Source organism: Heterodontus francisci, chromosome 11 (assembly GCF_036365525.1).
Source record: "Heterodontus francisci isolate sHetFra1 chromosome 11, sHetFra1.hap1, whole genome shotgun sequence".
In the NCBI taxonomy this organism is placed as follows: Eukaryota; Metazoa; Chordata; class Chondrichthyes; order Heterodontiformes; family Heterodontidae; genus Heterodontus; species Heterodontus francisci.
The window spans coordinates 14,612,601-14,634,375 of record NC_090381.1 but is presented as its reverse complement, the minus strand read 5'-3'; the positions used below and the strand labels follow the sequence as shown (position 1 = coordinate 14,634,375).

At 43.5% G+C, this 21,775-nt stretch overlaps 1 protein-coding gene across 1 annotated transcript in view; it reads left to right on the top strand.

Annotated features, from left to right (window-relative positions):
• Window positions 1-21,775, top strand: part of ky (kyphoscoliosis peptidase) — a 67,581-nt gene that overhangs the window by 23,788 nt on the left and 22,018 nt on the right. The window contains exon 5 of the mRNA XM_068042880.1: window positions 16,836-16,953. Within this exon, the coding sequence (XP_067898981.1) occupies window positions 16,836-16,953 (118 nt within the window). The remainder of the gene's footprint in view (window positions 1-16,835; window positions 16,954-21,775) is intronic.

The following is a 21,775-nucleotide window of genomic DNA, read 5'->3' as shown; positions in this document are numbered from 1 at the left end:
AACTGGTGAACTACTGTCCACTCCTTGCTCTCAGGTCTTTGAGGAGAACTCTATTTCCTCATCAGTACCTCATTCTTTAAATAGTGGCAACCAGGGACTCCCTCTGCTTCACTTTCAGACTGGGCAGCCTGTGCTAACTCTTGCAATACTGGGTCAGCTCGCTGAGCCTCAGCGAGGGAAAATCCATTTAATTAATTCCCTTGGTCTCTTAACTTTCCTCATGGCCATCTGCCTGCAGTGCCAATTCAGTCTCCTCCAGGGGAGCTGGTTTGATCATGGCCTGATCCACTACACATTCAGGGAAACTGCAGGGGTCCGACTCCCACCACTGCCCTGTCTCTCTGACCTCCTGCGGTCTTTTTTTCACTACTCGGGGGGCTACCACCTTCATCCCCACCCGATCAGTACCTAGGAGCAGGTCAACCCCATCCACAGGCAAACTAGAGAATAATCCCCATGGTCACCGGTCCCGAAACTAGGTCACACTCCAGGTGCACCCAGTGTACAGGTACAGATATACACTGCCCTCCAATACCATTCACCACCATTCTGGTGTTCACTGCACTCTCTGGGAGAAAGGTCAGGCCTTTTCCCAGTAAAAGTGATCTCATGGCCCCTGTGTCCCTAAGAATTACTATGGGCTTGCTGGCCTCACTCAAGTGGTATGGGGTTACTATCCCTTCAAATACAAAACCCTGATAACTTTCAGGAATCCCATTAAATTTTCCTGCGGTTGCAGTAGTAAGCTTCCTGGATTTCACTCTTACTGCAGTTAAAGCCACAGCTTGATCTGCTGTGCTTTCCATCAGATTCACTTCTTCACTGAGCAGGTGTGCCCTGATCCTGATTAACCCTACCGGTTTTCCCTTTAGTTTCCAGCAGTCAGCTTTTAAATGCCTTGCTTTATTATAATGGAAGCACACAGGTCTCCTGGTCTCACTCTTGCTCATAGCACCTTCCTTTCTCTCCCAAGACTGCCTGGGCTTCCATCATCTTCCCATCATTGGTCCTTTTCGGATTTGTGCGGGTGATTAGGAAAGGTTCTTAAACTGACATAAATTAAAGCAAACTCATCGGCTAGAACGGCTGCTTGCCGGGCTCTCTGAACCCATTGCTCCTCTACGTGTGTCTTTATGGAGAATGGGAGAGAGTTTATAAATTCCTCGACCAGAACTACTTCCCTGAGATTCTCATAGCTGAGCTGTACTTTAAGAGCCCTTAGTCACTGGTCAAAAGCCAGCTGCTTATTTCTTTCAAACTCCATATAAGTTTGATTAGCTTGCTTCTCGAGTGTTCTAAACGTTTGGCGATAGGCTTTGGGTATTAATTCATATGCCCCGAGGATAGCAATTTTTGTCAGTTCATAATTTGATGAACTCTCATCTGGAAACGGAATAAACCTCATGGGCTTTTCCAGTTAGCTTGCTTTGTATTAAAAGAGACGAGGTCTCAGCTGGCCATTTTAGCTGCTTTGCCAATTTCTCAAAAGACACAAAAAACACTTCCACATCTTCCTCATTGAATTTTGGAATTAGTTGAGTGAGTTTTAACAATTTTGTGCCCAGCCCTGAATTATGCTCCTCCATATTGGCCATGCATTCACTGGGGTTACTCTGTCACTCCCTAGCTAACTCAAGCTTCTTCAGCTTTCTTTCTTCACATTCCTTCTGGAATATTCTTTCTCTTTCTCTCTCTCTCTCATTCCTTCTCCTGTCTTTTATTTTCTTCACATTCCTTCTGGAAGGCTCTTTCTTTCTCCCTCTCCTGCCTCTCTCTTTTTCCTCTAATTCAGGTTTCCTCTGTTCCAATTGTATCTTTGCTAGCAGTACCCTGTCTGGGTCTACTTCTAACCCTGCTTCTGCTTCTTCAGATTCAAGGAAAAATTGGTTGGCAACTAGTCACACTGCTCATCCATTTTTCTCAACTCCTCCATAGACAGTGCTTTTAACTTATCCCAAGTTACTTCACCCTGGCTTGGGGTGCTACTAGCTTCAGTTGCAGACATGCTAGTATTCAATCACACACAACCACAAGAAAACCTGTATTAATCTTGTTTTTTTGATTGGGAACAATTTGGCTTCCCACTTCCAATTTCTCTCATTTGTCTGTGGATAAAACTCCAGAGGCTAGCACCCAAATTTATGTTATGACCAGGTGAGAAAGAGGTCTAGGGTTCCCTTTCAGCCTTCACCTGGTCTTACTGTAACAGGTTTAATTTTAAACAAACCATATTTTAGCTCCCCCTTGGTGAATCCTTGTTCAGTGCTTTCCAATTATAAGGCAAAGTAATGAGCACAAACAGGCTTTCTCAGGTTTAATGAAGAAAAGTTGAAATTTATTAAAAATAAACTTAAATTCTAATTCAGTTAACACCTATGCATACACAACATGCCCACGCTAGCATACATATGCGATACACACATGCAAAAAAGAGAAGAAAAATAAACTGGAAAAGTTTGAGGCAATCTTTGAAGAAGGTTTTTTCGTTACTGTGCTTCGAGCTTGTTGTAGAGTCCTTGATTGTAGGTAGATCTTGCTTTTCGTTGGGGCCCAGTATTTTTCTTAAACCTTGTTCACTGTCGGAAACTTTTCTCTCTTGGGTTCATGTGTCTTCAATGGGTTTTGGAGTTCCGTGAGAAAGAGATGGGAGCAGACAGGAGAAGCTGTGGCGAGCCAGCCAGGAGAGGTCTAGTTAATCCAGGAGCAAATAGCTTTTCTGCCATTTAAAACACTGTCTCTACAATTTAAAACTCCCCACGTTGGCCAGCAGGGTAGTCATGTGACAGGTATAATCACTTCTGACTTTATGTATTGGGTGGGTCAGGGAATGGTCCTTTGTCTATAAATACTGTCTATTAATATGCAAAAATGTCTTTCCAGCCAGGGGCTTGGCAACCCCTTGTATCAGGCCTTCTCTTCTTCCCAGCAACTATTTGAAATTTAATGTCCAGGTGGCAAAATTAATACGCCTCATTCTTAGCAGGTGGGGGCCTGCATGACAACATCAACCTCATCAACCCTCTCTGTTACCTCCTCAAAAAATTCCACCAAGTTAGTTAAACATGATTTTCCCTTGAGAAATCCATGCTGGCTTTCCTTAATTAACTGATGTGACTTAATTAAGTCCATGTGACTATTGATTTTGTCACTAATTACTTTTTCCAGAAGTTTTCCCACCACTGAAGTTAAACAGACTGGCCTGTAGTTGCTGGGCATATCTGTACACCCTTTTTTGAGCAAAGGTGTAACATTTGCAATTCTCCAGTCCTCTGGCACCACCCCCGAGTCTAAGGAAGACTAAAAAATTATGGCCAGTGCCTCTGCGATTTCCACCCTCACTTCCATCAGTATCCTTGGATGCATCTCATCTTGGCCCTGGTGCTTTATCCATTTTAAGTGCAGACAGCCGATCTAATACTTCTTCTTTATCAATTTTAAACCTGTCTAGTGTCTGACTTACCTCCTCTTTCATCATTGCCTCGAGAAAGGCATAACATTTCCACCAGAAAGCACACTTAATGCTAAAGTTTTAATGAATGGTATTGGTGGGGATTATATACTCCTACCTTTGTATCGAGTGCAACTAGATTGTGGCCTAACGTCTGGAACGGTAACTGTTGGAGTTGTTCATAGTTTGCCATTAGACGGAGTTGACCTACTCCTGGGGAGTGATTTGGCTGGAGCGAATGTAGTAGCTTCTCCAGTAATCATGAAAAAACAAAGTGAATTTACAGAAACAGCACAGTTGCAGGAAAAGATTCCAGGAATTTTTCCTTCATGTGTAGCAACCCAAGCAATGGCCAAGTTCCATTGTCAGAGATAAAATTGGCACCATAAACAGATAGCCAAATATCTGAAACATTCTTTTGGGATTTGGATAATCCAAAGAAAATGTTTAATAAGTTTTCTCTGATCACGGCTCAGCACGCCGATCCAGAGTTAAATAAAGTGGCACAATCAGCTTAAACAGAGGCTGAGGCAAAAGGAGTTCCAGAAGTCTATTATGTTAAAAAGGGGATTCTGATGAGGAAGTGGAGACCTCCTCACAGACCCGCGGACGAAGAATAGACTGTAGTTCATCAGATAGTGGTACCGCCAAAGTATCGCCAGGAACAATTAAGGTTAGCGCATGAAATTCCTATATCAGGAGATGTGGGGATCTGGAGGACCAAATCACATATAAGTCGACATTATTACTGGTCAGGCCTTTCCAAGGACGTGGTTTTGTAAACCACAACCTGCCATAAAACCGGCACCTCTAATTCCCATACCAGCTATTGGGGATCCATTTAGTAGGGTGTTGGTAGACTGTGTAGGACCTTTACCAAAAAGAAAAGCGGGGTATCAGTGTCAACTCACTATCATGGATATGGCTACTCGGTTCCCAGAGGCCATTCCTTGAGAACAATTTCTGCCAGGGTAGCGATAGAGAAGTTAATCCAGTTCTTCGCTAGATATGGATTACTGATCGAGATTCAGTCGGATCAAGGTTCCAATTTTATGTCTAAAATTTTTCAGGAACTTATGGGTAATTTGGGCATAACACAGTTAAAGACTTCAGCATACCACCCACAATCACAGGGAGCTTTAGAAAGGTACCATCAGACCTCAAAACAATGATCAGGGCACACTGTCATCAATATCCCCATGATTGAGATAAAGGGCTAGAATTTCTTTTGTTTGCCACTAGGGATTCTCGTAATGAGTTTAAAGGTTTTAGTCCTTTCGAATTAGCTTACAGACATGAGATAAGAGGTCCTCTGAAACTAGTATCAGATCCAAGGAGGAGAAATATAAAATGGCCAGAAGAAGCAGCAAACCTGAGAATTGGGAGCAGTTTAGAATTCAGCAAAGGAGGACAAAGGGACTGATTAATAAGAGGAAAAATAGAGTACGAGAGCAAGCTTGCAGAGAACATAAAAACTGACTGTTAAAGCTTCTATAGATATGTGAAGAGAAAAAGATTAGTGAAGACAAATGTAGGTCACTTACAGTCAGAAACAGTGCAATTTATAATGGAGAACAAGAAATGGCAGACTAATTAAATGCATACTTTGGTTCTGCCTTCACAAAGGAGGACACAGATTATCTCCCAGAAATGTTGGGGAACGTAGGGTCTAATGAGAAGGAGGAACTGTATGAAATCAGTATTAGTAGGGAAATGGTGTTGGGGAAATTGATGGGATTGAAGGCAGATAAATCCCCTGGGCGTCATAATCTACATCCCAGAGTACTTAAGGAAGTGGCCCTAGAAATAGTAGACGCATTGCTGGTCATTTTTCAAAATTCTATAGACTCTGGAACAGTTCCAATGGATTGGAGGGTAGCTAATGTAACCCCACTATTTAAAAAAGGAGGTAGAGAGAAAACAGGGAATTATAGACAGGTTAGCCTGACATCAGTAGTGGGGAAAATGCTAGAGTCCATTATAAAAGATGTAATAGCAGAGCACTTGGAAAACAATGACAGGATCAGACAAAGTCAACATGGATTTATAAAAGGGAAATCATGCTTGACAAATCTACTGCAATTTTTTGAGGATGTAACTCGTAGAATAGATGAGGGAGAACCAGTGGATATGGTGTATTTGGACTTTCAGAAGGCTTTCGATAAGGTCCCACATAAGAGATTAGCATGCAAAATTAGAGCACATGGGATTGGGGGTAAGGTACTGACATGGATAGAGAACTGCTTGGCAGACAGGAAACAAAGAGTAGGAATAAACTGGTCTTTTTCCGAGTGGCAGGCAGTGACTCGTGGGGTACCGCAGGGATCAGTGCTAGGACCCCAGCTATTCACATTATATATTAATGATATAAATGAGGGAATTAAATGTAATATATCCATGTTTGCAGATGAGACAAAGTTGAGTGGGAGTGTGAGCTGTGAGGAGGATGCAGAGAAGCTCCAGTGTGATTTGGACAGGTTGTGTGAGTGGGCAAATACATGGCACTTGCAGTATAATGTGGATAAATGTGAGGTTATCCACTTTGGTAGCAAAAACAGAAAGGCAGATTATTATCTGAACAGCAATAGTTTGAGAAAGGGGGAGATGCAGCCAGACCGGGGTGTCCTTGTGCACTAGTCGCTGAAAGGAAGCATGCACATGCAGCAGGCAGTTAAGAAGGCAAATGGTATGTTGGCCTTCATAGCAAGATGATTCGAGTACAGGAGCAAGGATGTCTTGCTGCAATTATACAAGGCCTTGGTGAGACCACATCTGGAATATTGTGTGCTGTTTTGGTCTCCTTATCTGAGGAAGGATGTTCTTGCTATGGAGGGAGTGCAGCGAAGGTTCACCAGACTGATTCCTGGGATGGCAGGACTGACGTATGAAGAGAGATTGGGTCAATTAGGCTTGTATTCACTAGAGTTTAGAAGAATGAGAGGGGATCTCATAGAAACCTTCAAAATTCTAACAGGACTGAACAGACTAGATGCAGGAAGGATGTTCCTGATGGTGGGGGAGTCCAGGACCAGGGGTCACAGTCTAAGGAAAAGGAGTAAGCCATTTAGGACTGAGATGAGGAGTTTTTTTTAACCCAGAGGGTGGTGAATCTGTGGAATTCTCTACCATGGAAAGCAGTTGAGGCCAAACCATTAAATATATTCAAGAAAGTGTTAGATATAGATAAAGGGATCAAGGGATATGGGGAGAAAGCGGGAACAGGGTACTGAATTTGGGTGATCAGCCATGATCTTATTGAATGGCGGAGCAGGCTCGAAGGGTCGAATCACCTACTCCTGCTCTTATTTTTCTATGTTTCTACGTTTCTAATTAAAGAAAGGTTTTCAGAACAGAGGGAAGAATCTTCTGTGTTAGATTATGTATCCATGCTCCGGGAACGGCTCACGAGAACTTGCAAAGCGGCTCAGGAACACCTTAAAGCTTCCCAAACAACTATGAAGAAATGGGCAGACAAGCATTCTAAGACCCAAGCATTTCAACCAGGAAATAAAGCGTTAGTATTACTGCCTTTACAGGGTGAACCGTTGAAAGCACAGTTCAGTGCTCCATGTAAAGTGGTCAAGAGTATTGGTAAGGTAAATTAGTTGATTGATACCCCAGATCGTCGGAAAAAGAATCATCTGTGTCGTATCAATATGTTAAAACAATATCGTTGCCGGGAGGAGGATAAGCAAGCACAGGTCTGTCAGGTAGTAGGGACAGTGAAGGATGAATGGGATAGTGAGGATGAGGCAGAAGGAGGCTTGGACAATTGTCAAATTGAACCTCCTACTATCTGGTTAGCTAATACTGAATTGTTAGGGAGATTAGACACTATTCTTACATATTTAGGTGCAGAAAAACGAGAAGACCTAACAAGGCTATGCACAGCAGTTAAAGCAGTCAGTAGGAATAAGCCAGGATGTACAATCTTAGCCACAGATAATGTAAATGTAGGGGAATCCTTTCCTATAAAACAGCATCCTTACCGTTTAAGTCCAGACAAACAGGCCCAAGTAAAGCAGAAATCCAATACATGCTGGAAAACCACCTAATTGAACCCAGTCAAAGCAGCTGGAATTTGCTAGAAGGATTAGTGCCCAAACCTCATGGTTCAGCTGACTTTGCATAGACTACAGTAAAGTTAATGCAGTAACAAAGGCAGACTCCTACCCAATCTCTTACTTGGAAGACGATTGACAGAGTGGGCAGTGCCATGTTTCTTACAAAAATTAATTTGTTAAAGGGATACTGGCTTTTATCACACTGGGCAGTCTTTTCCAGTGCCTAGTGCTGCCTTACAGGTCAAACAGGTGCCCCAGCAACTTTTCAGAGCTAGTGAACCCAGTGGTAGCCAGTGTTCCTAACCATGTAGTTTACTTTGATGATGTGCTGGTCTGTAGTGACACTTGGAAGGAACACTTGGAACAACTGGGGGGCTCTGTTTGGAAGGTTGCAGTCAGCTGATTTGCTGATAGCATTTGTGGAAAAATGTAAAAATAAAATGCCAGACTATTCCGATGGAGTTTACTATTACACCATATCTTGTCTTTGTCATCCTTGTCTCGAGAGACATTGGGTAAGCGCCTAGAGGTGGTCAGTGGTTTGTGAAGCAGCGCCTGGAGTGGCTATAAAAGCCAATTCTAGTGACAGACTCTTCCACAGGTGCTGCAGATAAAATTGGTTCTCGGGGCTGTTACACAGTTTGCTTTCTCCTTGCGCTTCTGTCTTTTTTCCTGCCAACTGCTAAGTCTCTTCGACTCGCCACTGTTTAGCCCCACTTTTATGGCTGTCCGCCAGCTCTGGTGATCACTGGCAACTGACTCTCATGACTTGTGGTCAATGTCACAGGACTTCATGTCACGTTTGCAGAAGTCTTTAAAGCGAAGACATGGACAGCCGATGGGTCTAATACCAGTGATGGGTTCACTGTACAATGTGTCCTTGGGGATCCTGCCATCTTCCATGCAGCTCACATGGCCAAGCCATCTCAAGTGCCGCTGGCTCAGTAGGGTGCATATGCTGGGGATGTTGGCCGCCTCAAGGACTTCTGCATTAGAGATACGGTCCTGCCACCTGATGCCAAGGATTCTCTGGAGGCAGCAAAGATGGAATGAATTGAGACGTCGCTCTTGGTTGACATACGTTGTCCAGGCCTCGCTGCCATAGAGCAAGGTACTGAAGACATAGGCTTAATTCACTCGGACTTTTGTGTTCCGTGCCAGTGCACCATTTTCCCACACCCTCTTGGCCAGTCTGGACATAGCAATGGATGCTCTTCCCATGCGCTTGCTGATTTCTGCATCGAGAGACAGGTTACTGGTGATAGTTGAGCCTAGGTAGGTGAACTCTTGAACCACTTCCAGAGCGTGGTCGCTGATTTGATGGATGGAGCATTTCTGACGTCCCATTCATGATGTTCATTTTCCTGAGGCTGATGGTTAGGCCAAATTTGTTGCAGGCAGCCGCAATCCTGTCGATGAGTCTCTGCAGACACTCTTCTGTGTGGGATGTTAATGCAGCATCATCAGCAAAGAGGAGTTCCCTGAAGAGGACCTTCCGTACTTTGGTCTTCGCTCCAAGCCGGGCAAGGTTGAACAACCTGCCATCTGATCTTGTGTGGAGGAAAATTCCTTCTTCTGAAGACTTGAACGCATGTATGAGCAGCAGCGAGAAGAAGATCCCAAACAGTGTAGATGCGAGAACACAGCCCTGTTTCACGCCACTCAGGATCGGAAAGGGGTCTGATGAGGCACCGTTATGCTGAATTGTGCCTTTCATATTGTCATGGAATGAGTTGATGATACTTAGTAGCTTTGGTGGACATCCGATCTTTGCTAGTTGTCTGAAGCGACCACGTCTGCTGACGAGGTGAAAGGCTTTGGTGAGATCTATGAAAGCAACATAGAGGGGCATCTGTTGTTCATGGCATTTCTCCTGTAGCTGGTGAAGGGAGAACAGCATGTCACTTATAAAGATTATCCACATTGTGGGCAAAAATAATGTTATTGCGGATGCTTTATCATGAATCTAACTTTGTTTGGAGTTATATGAGTGCAAAATTGATACAAAGCAAAATTGCATTTACTGCAGATAAAGAGTGAATGGGGATGAGTGTGAAACTGTATTTTACAATGTTTTCATCTTCTGTTTTTTTATAAACATTGTAATGAAACGCATTTAAAAATGCTGTTTGATTTCTCCAAGTGTGGAAGTATTACGAGATTCCTTTTATTTCTTTCGTAAAATATATTTTACAAACTTATATTTTAATTATGGACACTGATATATCTGGAATCTTGAAGAGATTGCTGAACTTTGTTTTTTTAAAGAAGTCACCAGAAGGCACCTGTCTGTGGAAAACCATGCAGCAGGGGTTGTTTTTGACATGGGGAGATGTTTACAAAGAAGTGACAGGTCAAGATTTACAGAGGCTTGAGTTTTGACATATATTCAGTTTCAGTTTGAACTGTTACAACAGACAGTTGATGTTTGCCTGCCAGAAGAAGATGCATCAGCTCTCTCTATTGAAAACAAATCCTACATACAGTGTATCAGTTTTTTATTTCCTCCTATATTTAAAGAAACCTTGCATATTGAATGTTTGGGAACTGAAACCATGTTGCTGCACTCCTGCTGTATGACCTATTTGGTACCTCAGTAGCTGCATCTCTTGGAAAGCCTAGCTAAACTGACTTTCAATATTACCTGGAAAGAACTATTTTGGAAGATCCTCGTGGCAGCCGCCTATATGCATTTGGGATGCCAAACCAAAACAAAGGACATCTTTCCATACCTTCTTTTCAGCCTAAGTGTTTTTTTTTCCTTCTGTTTTCTTTGTCACAGGTATAAACAAAAATCCCTTTCATTTTCCCGGTTAACCGGTGTGTATGTATGTGTGTATGTATGAGGAAGATCGAACGACGTTAACATGCCCAGGCAGCGACCAAGTGCAAACAGTGGAAGGAGCGTTCAGAAATTTGAGCATCCCATTCACTCACCTCACCAAACACCACCTGCCCCATCTGTGGCAGAGTGTGCAGATCCAGAATTGGACTATTCAGTCACCTAAGAACCCACAACCCTGGAATTGAAGCAAGTCATCCTCGTTCCCGAGGAACGGTATCAGAAGAAGTATGTGTGAGGGGCTAGGATAAATAAGGGGCTTTAATATTTCAATTTGTGTGTATATTTATTACTTCATGATTTATAATAAACTGATAATGTTGTTGTTTATTAAAGAAACCTGGTCGGTGTGCTTTATTCTGGGAGAAATAGAGTATATGGTTCACCATAATGGTAAGTGGGAAATTTAAATATATGTTGTGAACTGTGGAGAAGTGAGACTAGAATAAACAGTGCACTCCTCCTGCCTCGGTTGTAATGGCACAAAACTCTGGATTTTTAAACTTGCTTTCTGAGGTAAACTAATTCTTCCAGAACCTCATGGAAGCAACTAAAACAAAGCAAAATAATATGAGTTCTGAAATAAAAACAGAAAATGTTGGAAATACTTAGCAGGTCAGGCAGCATCTGTGGCGAGAGAAACAGAGTTAACATTTCATGTGGATGCCCTCTCGTCAGAACTGGAACAACTTAGAGATTTAGCAGTTTAACAAAGTAAGAACATAAGAGTTAGGAGCAGGAGTAGGCCATACGGCCCCTTGAGCCTGCTCCGCCATTCGATAAGATCATGGCTGAACTTTTACATCAACTCCACTTTCCCGTCCTATCCCCACATCCCTTGATGACCTTCGTGCCCAAAAGTCTATCAATCTCAACCTTGAATATATTAATTGACTGAACATCCACAGCTCTCTGGAATAGAAAATTTTGAAGATTCACAACTCTTTGAGTGAAGAAGTTTCTCTTTATCTGGCTGACCCCTTATCCTGAGACTGACCCCTAGTTCCAGACTCACCAGCCAAGGGGAAACAGCCTCATAGATCAAACCTGTCAAGTAGTCTAAAAGTTTTATACATTTCAAAGCAAATCTCTCAGCAATTACAGAGCCAGGGGATGGTGGGGAGGTGAGGAAAGACCAAACATGAAGGTCTGTAACAAGGTGGAGGGCAGGAGCAATAAATTGAAAAAAAGATGTCTGTGCAAGTCAAAAAGGGACGGTACTTAACAAATTATCTTAATAGACTTATTAGCAAAAGTAAAACCCATCCCATGGGGTTAAAGGGACAGTAGCAGCATGGATACAAAATTGGCTAAAGGCTGGAAAGCAGACAGTAGTGATAAAAGGTTGTTTTTCAGACTGAAGGGAAGTATACAGTGGTGTCCCCCAGTGGTCACTATGAGGACCACTGCTCTTTTTAATATATATTAATAAGCTTCAATTAATTTCAAAGTTTGCAGATGATACAAAACTCAGAAATGTAGAAAACCATGTTTGGGAACTGAACCCACGTTGCTGCATTGCTGCTGTAAGACCTATTTGGTACCTCTGTCGCTGCATCTCTTGGAAAGCCTAGCCAAACTGATTTCAATGAGGTGGATATTAACAGACTTCAGGAGAACATAGACAGACTGGTCAAATGGGCAGACACATGGGTGATGAAGTTTGTCATCATATAGAGTAATGTAAAGTGATACATTTTGGTAGGAAGAATGAGGATAGACTATATAAACCACATGGTACAATTTTAAAGGGCTGCAGAAACAAAGAGATCTACAGGTGTATGTACACAAATCTTTGAAGGTGGTAGGAAGGCTGTTAAAAAGCATACATGATCCCTGCCTTTATTAATAAAGGCATAGAGTACAAAAGCAAGAAAATTATGCTAAACCTTTATAAAACACTGGTTCAGCCTCAGCTGGAGTGTTGTGTTAAGTTCTGGACACCGCCCATATGGAAGGATGTGAAGACCTTGGAAAAGAAGGTGTGGAGAAGATTTATTAGATACCAGGGGTGAGGGAGTGTTATATGGACAGACTGGAGAAGCTGGGGTTGTTCTCTTTACAGCAGAGAAAGTTAAGACTACAAGTGATAGAGGTGTTCAAAAACATGACCAGTTTTGACAGAGCAAATCAAGAGAAATAGTTTCCAGTGGCAGAAGGGTCTGTAAACAGAGAACACAGGTTTAAAAGTGATGGAAAAAGAACCAGAGGTGACATGAGGAAACATTTTTTTTTTTCACAGTTATTTATTCTGATATGGAATGGACTGCCTGATAGGATGGTGGAAGCAGATTCAATAATAATTTTCAAAAAGGTAATTGGATAAATACTTGAAGAGAAAATATTTACAGGACTATGGGTAACAGCAGGGAACTGGGATTAAATGGATAGCTCTACCAAAGAGCTGGCACAGGCACAATGGGATGAATGGCCTCCTTCTGCGCTGTATCGTTCTCCGATTCTAAGAAACAAGATGGATCTAGTGGAGATGTAAAAGGAAACAGTAGAACCATTACCAGCATCTGCTGCCTGATAAAATTGGAGCCGTGGTTATGATCTGAAATTACTGAAGTTAGTGTTGAGGCTGGAGGGCTGTAAAGTTCCTCATCAAAAGATGAGGTGCTGTTCCTTCCATTCAGCTTCATTGGAACACTGTAGGAGGCCGAGAATAGAGAGCTCTAAGAGTGGGAGTGCAATGCAGATTTAAAGTGGCAAGCAACCAGAGGCTCAGGGTCACGCTTGCGGACTGAAAGGAGGTAGTCAGTAAAATGATCACCCAATCCGCCTTTGGTCTCCTCAGTACAGACTGCATCGTGAGCATTAGCAAAAAGAACTGTCTAATTTTCACTCATGACATGGTGATTATAATGTTGAACAACACTTCTTTGGCAGAAGTGGAATTAAGAAACAGCTTCATTTTTAAAACCCCTGAGGGGTCGAAGTTCCACCCTGTCACAATGCTCAGCCCAAGTCTGGCCAATTTCCAGGAAAGACTTGAGGTTCATTAACACTGTAACCAAGACTAATGCAAAATGCAATGGAGACAGACAGAAATAAGTTTTCACATTCAAAGAGGTTTAATGGGTGGTTACATCAATATGTGATCAGCTGAACGAAGGTCCAAGTTGGCACAATGTTCAAATAATGTACATAAAGCAAACAATCAGGGGAAAAGCAACAGGATTACTTACGCACCTTTGGAATTTGCTTGCCAAAGGAAGTGTGTGGATGCCCAAGAGGAACGGATCCACCCCTCACCACCTCCTGCTGATTACCACCTACGGCTGCCCCCTCGGCTGATGAGTCAGTGCTTCTCCATGTTCAACAGCACTTGGAGGAAACACTGAGGGTAGCAAGGGCACAAAATGTACTCTGGGTGGGGGACTTCAATGTCCATCACCAAGAGTGGCTCGGTAGCACCACTACTGACCGAGCTGGCCGAGTTCTAAAGGCCATAGCTGCTAGACTGGGTCTGCGGCAGATACATCTGTCCATGACAGTATTGGTAGGAGTGACGACTGCACAGTTCTTGTGGAGACCAAGTCCTGTCTTCACATTGAGGATACCCAACATTGTGTTGTGTGGCACTACCACCATTCTTAATGGGATAGATTTCGGATCGATCTAACAATTCAAGATTGGGCATTCATGAGGCCCTGTGGGCCATCAGTAGCAGAATTATATTCAACCACAGTCTGTAACCTCATAGCTCGATATATACCCCGGGCAATGCCTGGAGTACCATAACCATCAAGCTGGGGGACCAAGCCAGGATCAATGAAGAGTGTAGGAGGGCATGCCAGAAGCAGCACCAGGCATACCTGGTGAAGCTACAACACAGGACTACTTGCATGCCAAACAGTGGAAGCAGCATGCAATTGACAGGGCTAAGCGATCCCACAACCAACGGATCAGATCAAAGCTCTTCAGTCCTGTCACATCCAGTCACGAATGATGCTGGACAATTAAACAACTGACAGAAGAAGGATGCTCCGCAATTGTCCCCATCCTCAACGATGGGGGAACCCAGCACTTTAGTGCAAAAGACAAGGCTGAAGCATTTGCATCCATCTTTAGTGGATGATCCATCTCGGCATCCTCCTGAGGTCTCCAGCATCACAGATGCCAGTCTTCAGCCAATCCAATTCACTCCACGTGATATCAAGAAACAGCTGAAGGCACTGGAAACTGCAAAGGCTATGGGTCCTGACAATATGCTGGGAGGAGTACTGAAGACTTGTGCTCCAGGACTAGTTGAGCCCCGAGCCAGGCTGTTCCAGTACAGCTACAACATTGGCATCTACCTGGCAAGGTGGAAAATTGCCCAGGTATGGCCCGGACACAAAATGCAGGACAAATCCAACCCGGCCAATTAGCGCCCCATCAGTCAAGTCTGGATTGTCAGCAAAGTGATGGAAGTTATCATTAACAGTGCCATCAAGCGGCACTTGTTGAGCAATAACCTGCTCAATGACGCTCAATTTAGGTTCTGCCGGGGCCACTCAGCTCCTGACCTCATTACAAACTTGGTCCAAACATGAACAAAAGACCTAAACTCCAGAAGTGAGGTGAGAGTGACTGCCCTTGACATCATTTGACCGAGTATGGCATCAAAGAGCCCTAGCAAAATTGGAGTCAATGGGAATCAGGGAGAAAACTCTCCACTGGTTGGAATCATACCTAGCACAAAAGAAGATGGTTGTGGTTGTTGGAGGTCAATGATCTCAGCTCCAGGACATCAGTGCAGGAGTTCCTCAGGGTAGTGTCCTAGGCCCAACCATCTTCAGCTTCATCAATAACCTTCCTTCAATCATAAGGTCAGAAGTGGGGATGTTCGCTGATGATTGCACAATGTTCACCATTCGCGACACTTCAGATTCAGAGGCAACCATGTCCAGATGCAGCAGGATCTGGACAACATTCAGGCTTGAGCTGATAAGTGGCAAGTAACATTCACACCACACAAGTGCCAGGCAATGACCATCTCAAACAAGAGAGAATCTAACTATGTCCCCTTGACGTTCAATGGCATTATCATTGCTGAATCCTCCACTATCAACATCCTGGGAGGTCACCCTTTACCAGAAACTGAACTGGAGTAGCTACGTAAATACTATGGCTATAACAGCAGGTCAGAGGCTGGGAATTCTGCAGCGAGTAACTTGCCTCCTCTCTCCCCAATGCCAGTCCACCATCTACAAGGCACAAGTCAGGAGTGTCATGGAATACTGTCCAGCTGCCTGGATGGGTGCAGCTCCAACAACACTCAAGAAGCTCGACACCATCCAGGACAAAGCAGGCTGCTTGACTGGCACCTTCAACATTCACTCCCTTCACCACTGACGCACAGTGGCAGCAGTGTGTACCATCTACAAGATGCACTGCAGCAACGCACCAAGGCGCCTTCAACAGCACCTTCTGAACCCACGACATCTACCATCTAGAAGGACAAGGGCAGCAGATGCATGTGAACACCATCACCTGCAAGTTCCCCTCCAAGCCACACACCATCCTGACTTGGAACTATATCACCATTCCTTCACTGTTGCTAGGTCAAAATCCTGGAACACCCTAACAGCACAGTGGGTGTACCGACCTCACATGGACTGCAGTGGTTCAAGAAGGCAGCTCGCCACCACCTTCTCAAGGGCAATGAGGGATGGGCAATAGCCAGCGACGCCCACATCCCATGAACGAATAAAAAACTGATAAACTTACCTCCTCCCTACTTCCCCACCAGCGTTGTGCCTCATTTCCCCGGACAGGGATCTGAAGGTGCAGCAGTGCCAGCCGCAAGGACGAAGATCACCCTGGTACTTCAGGAGGCGATGGAAAAGTCATTATTGCAGGTTAGTAAATTTATTTGAATATTTAAATTATGGTTCCATCGCCAAGCAACGGGCCCTGCCGGTGTCACGGTCCATGGCAGGCTTCATCCAGGACAATCTTCATCCCCGCTGCCATGGATCCCGAAGTCGAGGCCTCTACAAAATCCAGCCCACTGTTTAGTTAACAATAATGAGGTTTATTCTGAAATGGACACAGCTTCACTTTGGCTGTTGTGTCTGTTGACCCAAAAATGTCTGCCCTTTAAAAGTAATTTGTGTGAAGTGTTTGTGACATTTCTCAAAGCTATGATAAGCACGATGCAACTATTGGTCTTTGCTTATTCAAAAGTGAGGGATAAATCTCCATCAATCACTTATACATGTACTGCTTGTGAGTTCTGAGTTGTTGTCACTTCTGAGGTTAAGGTCAGTATTTGACAAGTTACTATCTAACTTTCTCTTTCTCTTCCTGTCTTTCTGCCATAGTAACAAGCAATCTAGCTACCAGTGGCAGTACTTTAGGTGCTTTTGCACATTCCTATTTTTAATATTTTCAAACTTCTGTGGCACATTGTCAGAGCTGATGATTTTTATTATGCATTTGATCATTGAAACTGGAAGAAGTAGTAGCCAGTGCTTTAATATGTTTGCAGAATATGACGTGAAGGGATATCACAGCAAGAACCTGAAGAACAATAGCCCCATTGATGTATTGAAGAGTGGAAAAGCAGTGTGTGCTGGATATTCAGGCCTCTTTTGTCAAATGTGCAGGTAACACTTTGTTTCATTGTTATCTTTGCTCTTTCTTTTCCCCACCAACTTACCTTGCCTCTCTCTCTTTCCTAATCTTGTAGAAATTGCTATGGACTTACTTCCTCAATGCGCTGGTTCTGAGGCTCGGGGACTTCCCTCCCCCCTTTACCGCTTGCCATTTCACCTGGAATGTTCAATGGGGTCAGAGTCAATCAGGTCCAGTGGGAGGGTGGATATTCCATCCCACTGCACTTAACAGCAGTGGATCATGAAGCCTACAATTTCTGAGCTTCTTTGAATTGTGACGTGCGGTCTTTAACATCTACCTGAACTGGCAGACTTAGCTGAATGTCACATCCAAATGTCATCACCTCTGACAAGGCAACACTCCCTTAGTGCTGTACTGCAGTGTCAGCCTGGATTACATGCTCAAGTACTGGAATGCGTTCCTCTGAATTAGAAGCAAAAGTGTAACCAACTGAGCCATGCTATTTGGCTATTCAACAATAGAGTATATCAGGGTTGGAGGAGGGGGGAAATCACAGCAAAACCTGCTACTGTCTTCACTCTCATCCAGTTCATTATCAGCAGCGGCAGGACTCAACAGTATGATCGCAAGTATAGCCCTGAAGAACTTTCCTCTTTGTTAACCAGGGTCTCCAATATCCAGGATCAAATCTGCAACCTTCTTTCACACCGGGTAATCCATTTCTTAACTGAACTATCTAACTATCCCATTGACATGCCATTTCTGCTAGGAGATTCCATTTATCAAATGGCCTTGCAGGACTCAATCTGAACTTTTACATTTTAACAGCTCCATGGTGAAATGTCCAGATTCTACTAATACACCCACGTTCTTTATAGGACCTTACTCTCCTTTTCACAATGCATTAATTTTGTAATCCTTTACCTCGAAGCTCTTTGGCCACTTGCTTGCCTCACTGTTCGGTGTTCAAAATTTCCTTTGTGATGAGCCTAGGCCGCGATGCTATTTGAGCACCACAGGAGAAAAAATGTGTAGGTGATGCCAAGTTTGGGTTTTAAGAGCATGAAGATTGAAGGAGAAATGGAAGACTGAGCAAGGTGAGGCAATCCCCAACCTTGCAGGGCAATAAGTTATCGTAAAACAGTGCAACAAGATTTGGTTTCAATGCAGTGAGGATGTAGGAGGAAGGAGCTGCACAGAGGATGTTTTACTTGCAGCTTGGGAGGAATGCATGGTTTCAATAAAACACATATATAAGAATGTAAGATCATAAGAAGTGGGAGCAGGAGTAGGCCATTCAGCCCCTCGAGCCTGCTCAATCATTCAATAAGATCATGGCTGATCTTCTACATCAACTCCACCTTCCCACAGTATCCCCATATCTCTTGATTCTATTAATATCCAAACATCTATCACTCTCAGCCTTGAATATGCTCTATGACTGAGCATCCACAGCTCTCTTGGGTAGAGAATTCCAAAGATTCACAGCCTACTGAGTGAAGAAATCTTTCCTCATCTCAGTCCTAAATGGTTGACCCCTTATTCTGAGACAGTGACCCTGTGTCCTCGCCAGGATAAACAGCCTCTGAGTATCAACCCTATCAAGCCCCTTAAAAATTTTATATGTTTCAATGAGATCACCTCTCATTCTTCTAAACTCTTGGGAATATAGGCCTAATCTAGTCAATCTCTCCTCATAGAACAATCCCCTGATCCCAGGAACCAGTCTAATGAATCTCTGTTACACTCCTGCTGAGGTATTTTTCCTTAGGTAAGAAGACTAAACCTGAACACAGTAGGTGTGGTTTCACCAAGACCCGATATAATTGTAGTGAAACGTCTTCACTCTAATACTGCAAACGCTTCACAATAAAGGCTAACATTCCATTTACTTTCCTAATGGTTGTTAACAAATTATGAATCAGATATAGATGGTGAAAGCTATTCAAGCCATTGAAGCTCATTCATGCAGGGACTGCTTGCTGTTCCTGCATCATTTATCCAACTCTTTATTACATGATTCTAGGGATTTTTTTCTACCACTGCCCTACCAATAAGTCCATTTTAGGTGTTGATTACCCTTTGTGAACTTTCTGATATCAATCTTAAAGGTTGCCTTTCATCGGTTTGGCTGTTTGTGATGCACCGCTGAACTTGAAGCATTGTTCAGAATTTATCTTGTATATACAATTTACAATCTGTGAGGTTCGTTTCTTGGTCTATGCTAACAAGGATGAGAAGCTCAAATCTCAAGTTTCTCCAACCTTTCTTCACAATGCATTCCTCTGGCAGAAAGGATGATCCTCATCACTTTTCGAGGCATCACCTCCATCAGACACTTGAATGACTGTTTGTGTCTCTGGCTGAAACTAGGTACAGTTCTCAAACTGCAGTCTGTGCATTTTATTCACATCTTCTTCCACAATAACTGGACACATAAAGTGCAGAGTCTGCTAGTTTGTCTTTCAATTTTACCCATTGCTACATTAACACCATTCACAGAGTCAATCTGGCAAACATTTTTCCCTTCCTTTACATATTAAATTCCATCTTCCACTATTCTAGCCACTCTTAAATTTGTAATGGATGTCAGCTTTGGTTCCACCGATATAACTCTTGCCTCTGAGCTAGAAGGTCCTGGGTTCAACCCAACTCCACATGCTTGAGTGTATGATTTATACTGCCACTACAGTTCAATGCTGAAGGAGTGCTGCACTGTCAGAGGTGCTGTGTTTTGAATGGGACATTAAACCGAAGCCTTGTTGCCCTCTCAGGTGGATTTTAAACATTCCATGGCACTATTTGAAGAACAGGGGAGCTCTCTTTATGGCCTGTTCAACATTTATCACTGAACCAATGTCACTAAACAAGATTATCTGCTCATTTATTTCATTGCTGTTTGATGGGATCTTGCTGTGCTGAAATTGCCTGCTGCACTTCCCTATCTTGCAACAGTGTCTACACAAGTACTTAATTGGTTGTGAAGAATTTTGGGATGTCCTGAGCTTGTGAAACACGTTATATAAGTGCGAGTCTTTTGTATCGCATAGTTCTTTTCAGACTGAACTATCAACACCTAACAGTTTGGTATCATTGTTGAATTTGATTGGTATGCATTGAGCCTCTGACTCCTAGTCCTTAATGCAAATGAAAACTGATACAGGCCCCAAGATCAATCTTAGGGGCTGATTCCACTCAGCAGCGCACCAACTTGCTCGTAGTCAGACCTCACAGTTGTAAGCTTCAGTCAATTTCTGATACAATGCCAAATTTTACTTTGTCGTCACTATTAGAATTCCTGACTCTATGGAGGCCTCTGATTTACCCGTTTATCCAGTTTAAATTCACCCTCCACTTCCACCAGACTTTTGCTAATGTTCTCAGCTCATTAATACCTTTGTATGTTCAGAATTCTATTCCAGTTGTTTTTAATCTCATGGCCCTCTCGAACAATTTCATTCCTTAATATATCCTACCTGGGTTTCCTTGGTATTCAGTTTATATTATTCCTTTCTCCCCTGTTTATTTAACTCTTGGATGTCCTGTTCCATTTCCCTACCTCTATGATTTACTTAGTTCCATGTCTATTCAAACAATTTTAATATATCCAATCCAGTTGGATTGGGTGGGGGGGTGGGGGAGTGGATGGTGGCGGTGTTGGTGGGGCCATGATGGGGGTGGCACAGGTCAGACACCTATGTACTCACACACTCAGGTTCCAATTTTAACTCCCCTCACCCAGGGGAAACTGTGCAGTGGGGGCAATTAAAATGAGGCGAACAACTTACCCCTCTGATCCCACAGCCTTTCTGGGCTGGGTCTTATTAATCTGCCCCTTTAAGTAGGTGTGCAGGCCATGTGTCCCAAGCTGGTGGGGTCCTCTGTAAATATGCAGATCACATCTCAATGGCATCATCATTCACAATCGACTATTTTAGTTGGAGACCCGAGCGGGGGTGCAGTGACTAGTTTCCCCCTGCCTCCAACAACCAGCCAAACTGACGGGAGGGGTATCATGGGCCAGAGAAACCCAGCAGGTAAAATTTTTTTAAGAGGTCCTTGTGGGTCGGTAGGAGCCAAAGTTCCATCCCCAGGTCTCATAACGAAGCTTGGGCTCTACCCCGATTGCCTTCACCCCACTCCCTGATCCTGCGGCCTCCTGCCTGTGATCTTCTACTCCCTCCCACTGGCCAGGCCTGGCCAGGAATCCAGTGGAAATTATCATAATGAAGGATGGCTGTTGCAATCAGCTGGGCCTCCACATCTCCCATCCTCTTCAGGGTTCACGTGCCAAATACCACCGCCCCCCCTTTTTAAAATCAGGTCCTTACTCTCACTGTGTCTTGATTGTAGCTCTTCTGTTGGCAACAAATATTTTAGGCAATGGTGCCAGCAATGTCATAACAATCAGATAATTTATTTTATTTTATTTAGAGATACAGCACAGAAACAGGCCCTTCGGCCCACCGAGTCTGTGCCGACCATCAGCCACCCATTTATACTAATCCTACATTAATCCCATATTCCTACCCCATCCCCACCTTCCCTCAACTCCCCTACCACCTACCTATGCTAGGGGCAATTTATAATGGCCAATTTACCTATCAACCTGCAAGTCTATGGCTGTGGGAGGAAACCGGAGCACCCGGCGAAAACCCACTTTGCTTTTATTGATGTTGTTTGGGGAGTAAATATTGGGAGAACTTTTCTTTGAAATAAATCATCTCAGGTGGCAACACTGACAGTGCAGCATTCCCTCAGTATTGCACTGGAGTGTTAACCTATATTTGTACTCAAGTCTCTGGAGGGGGACTTGAACCTACAGCTTCTGCTTCAGAGACAAGAGTACTA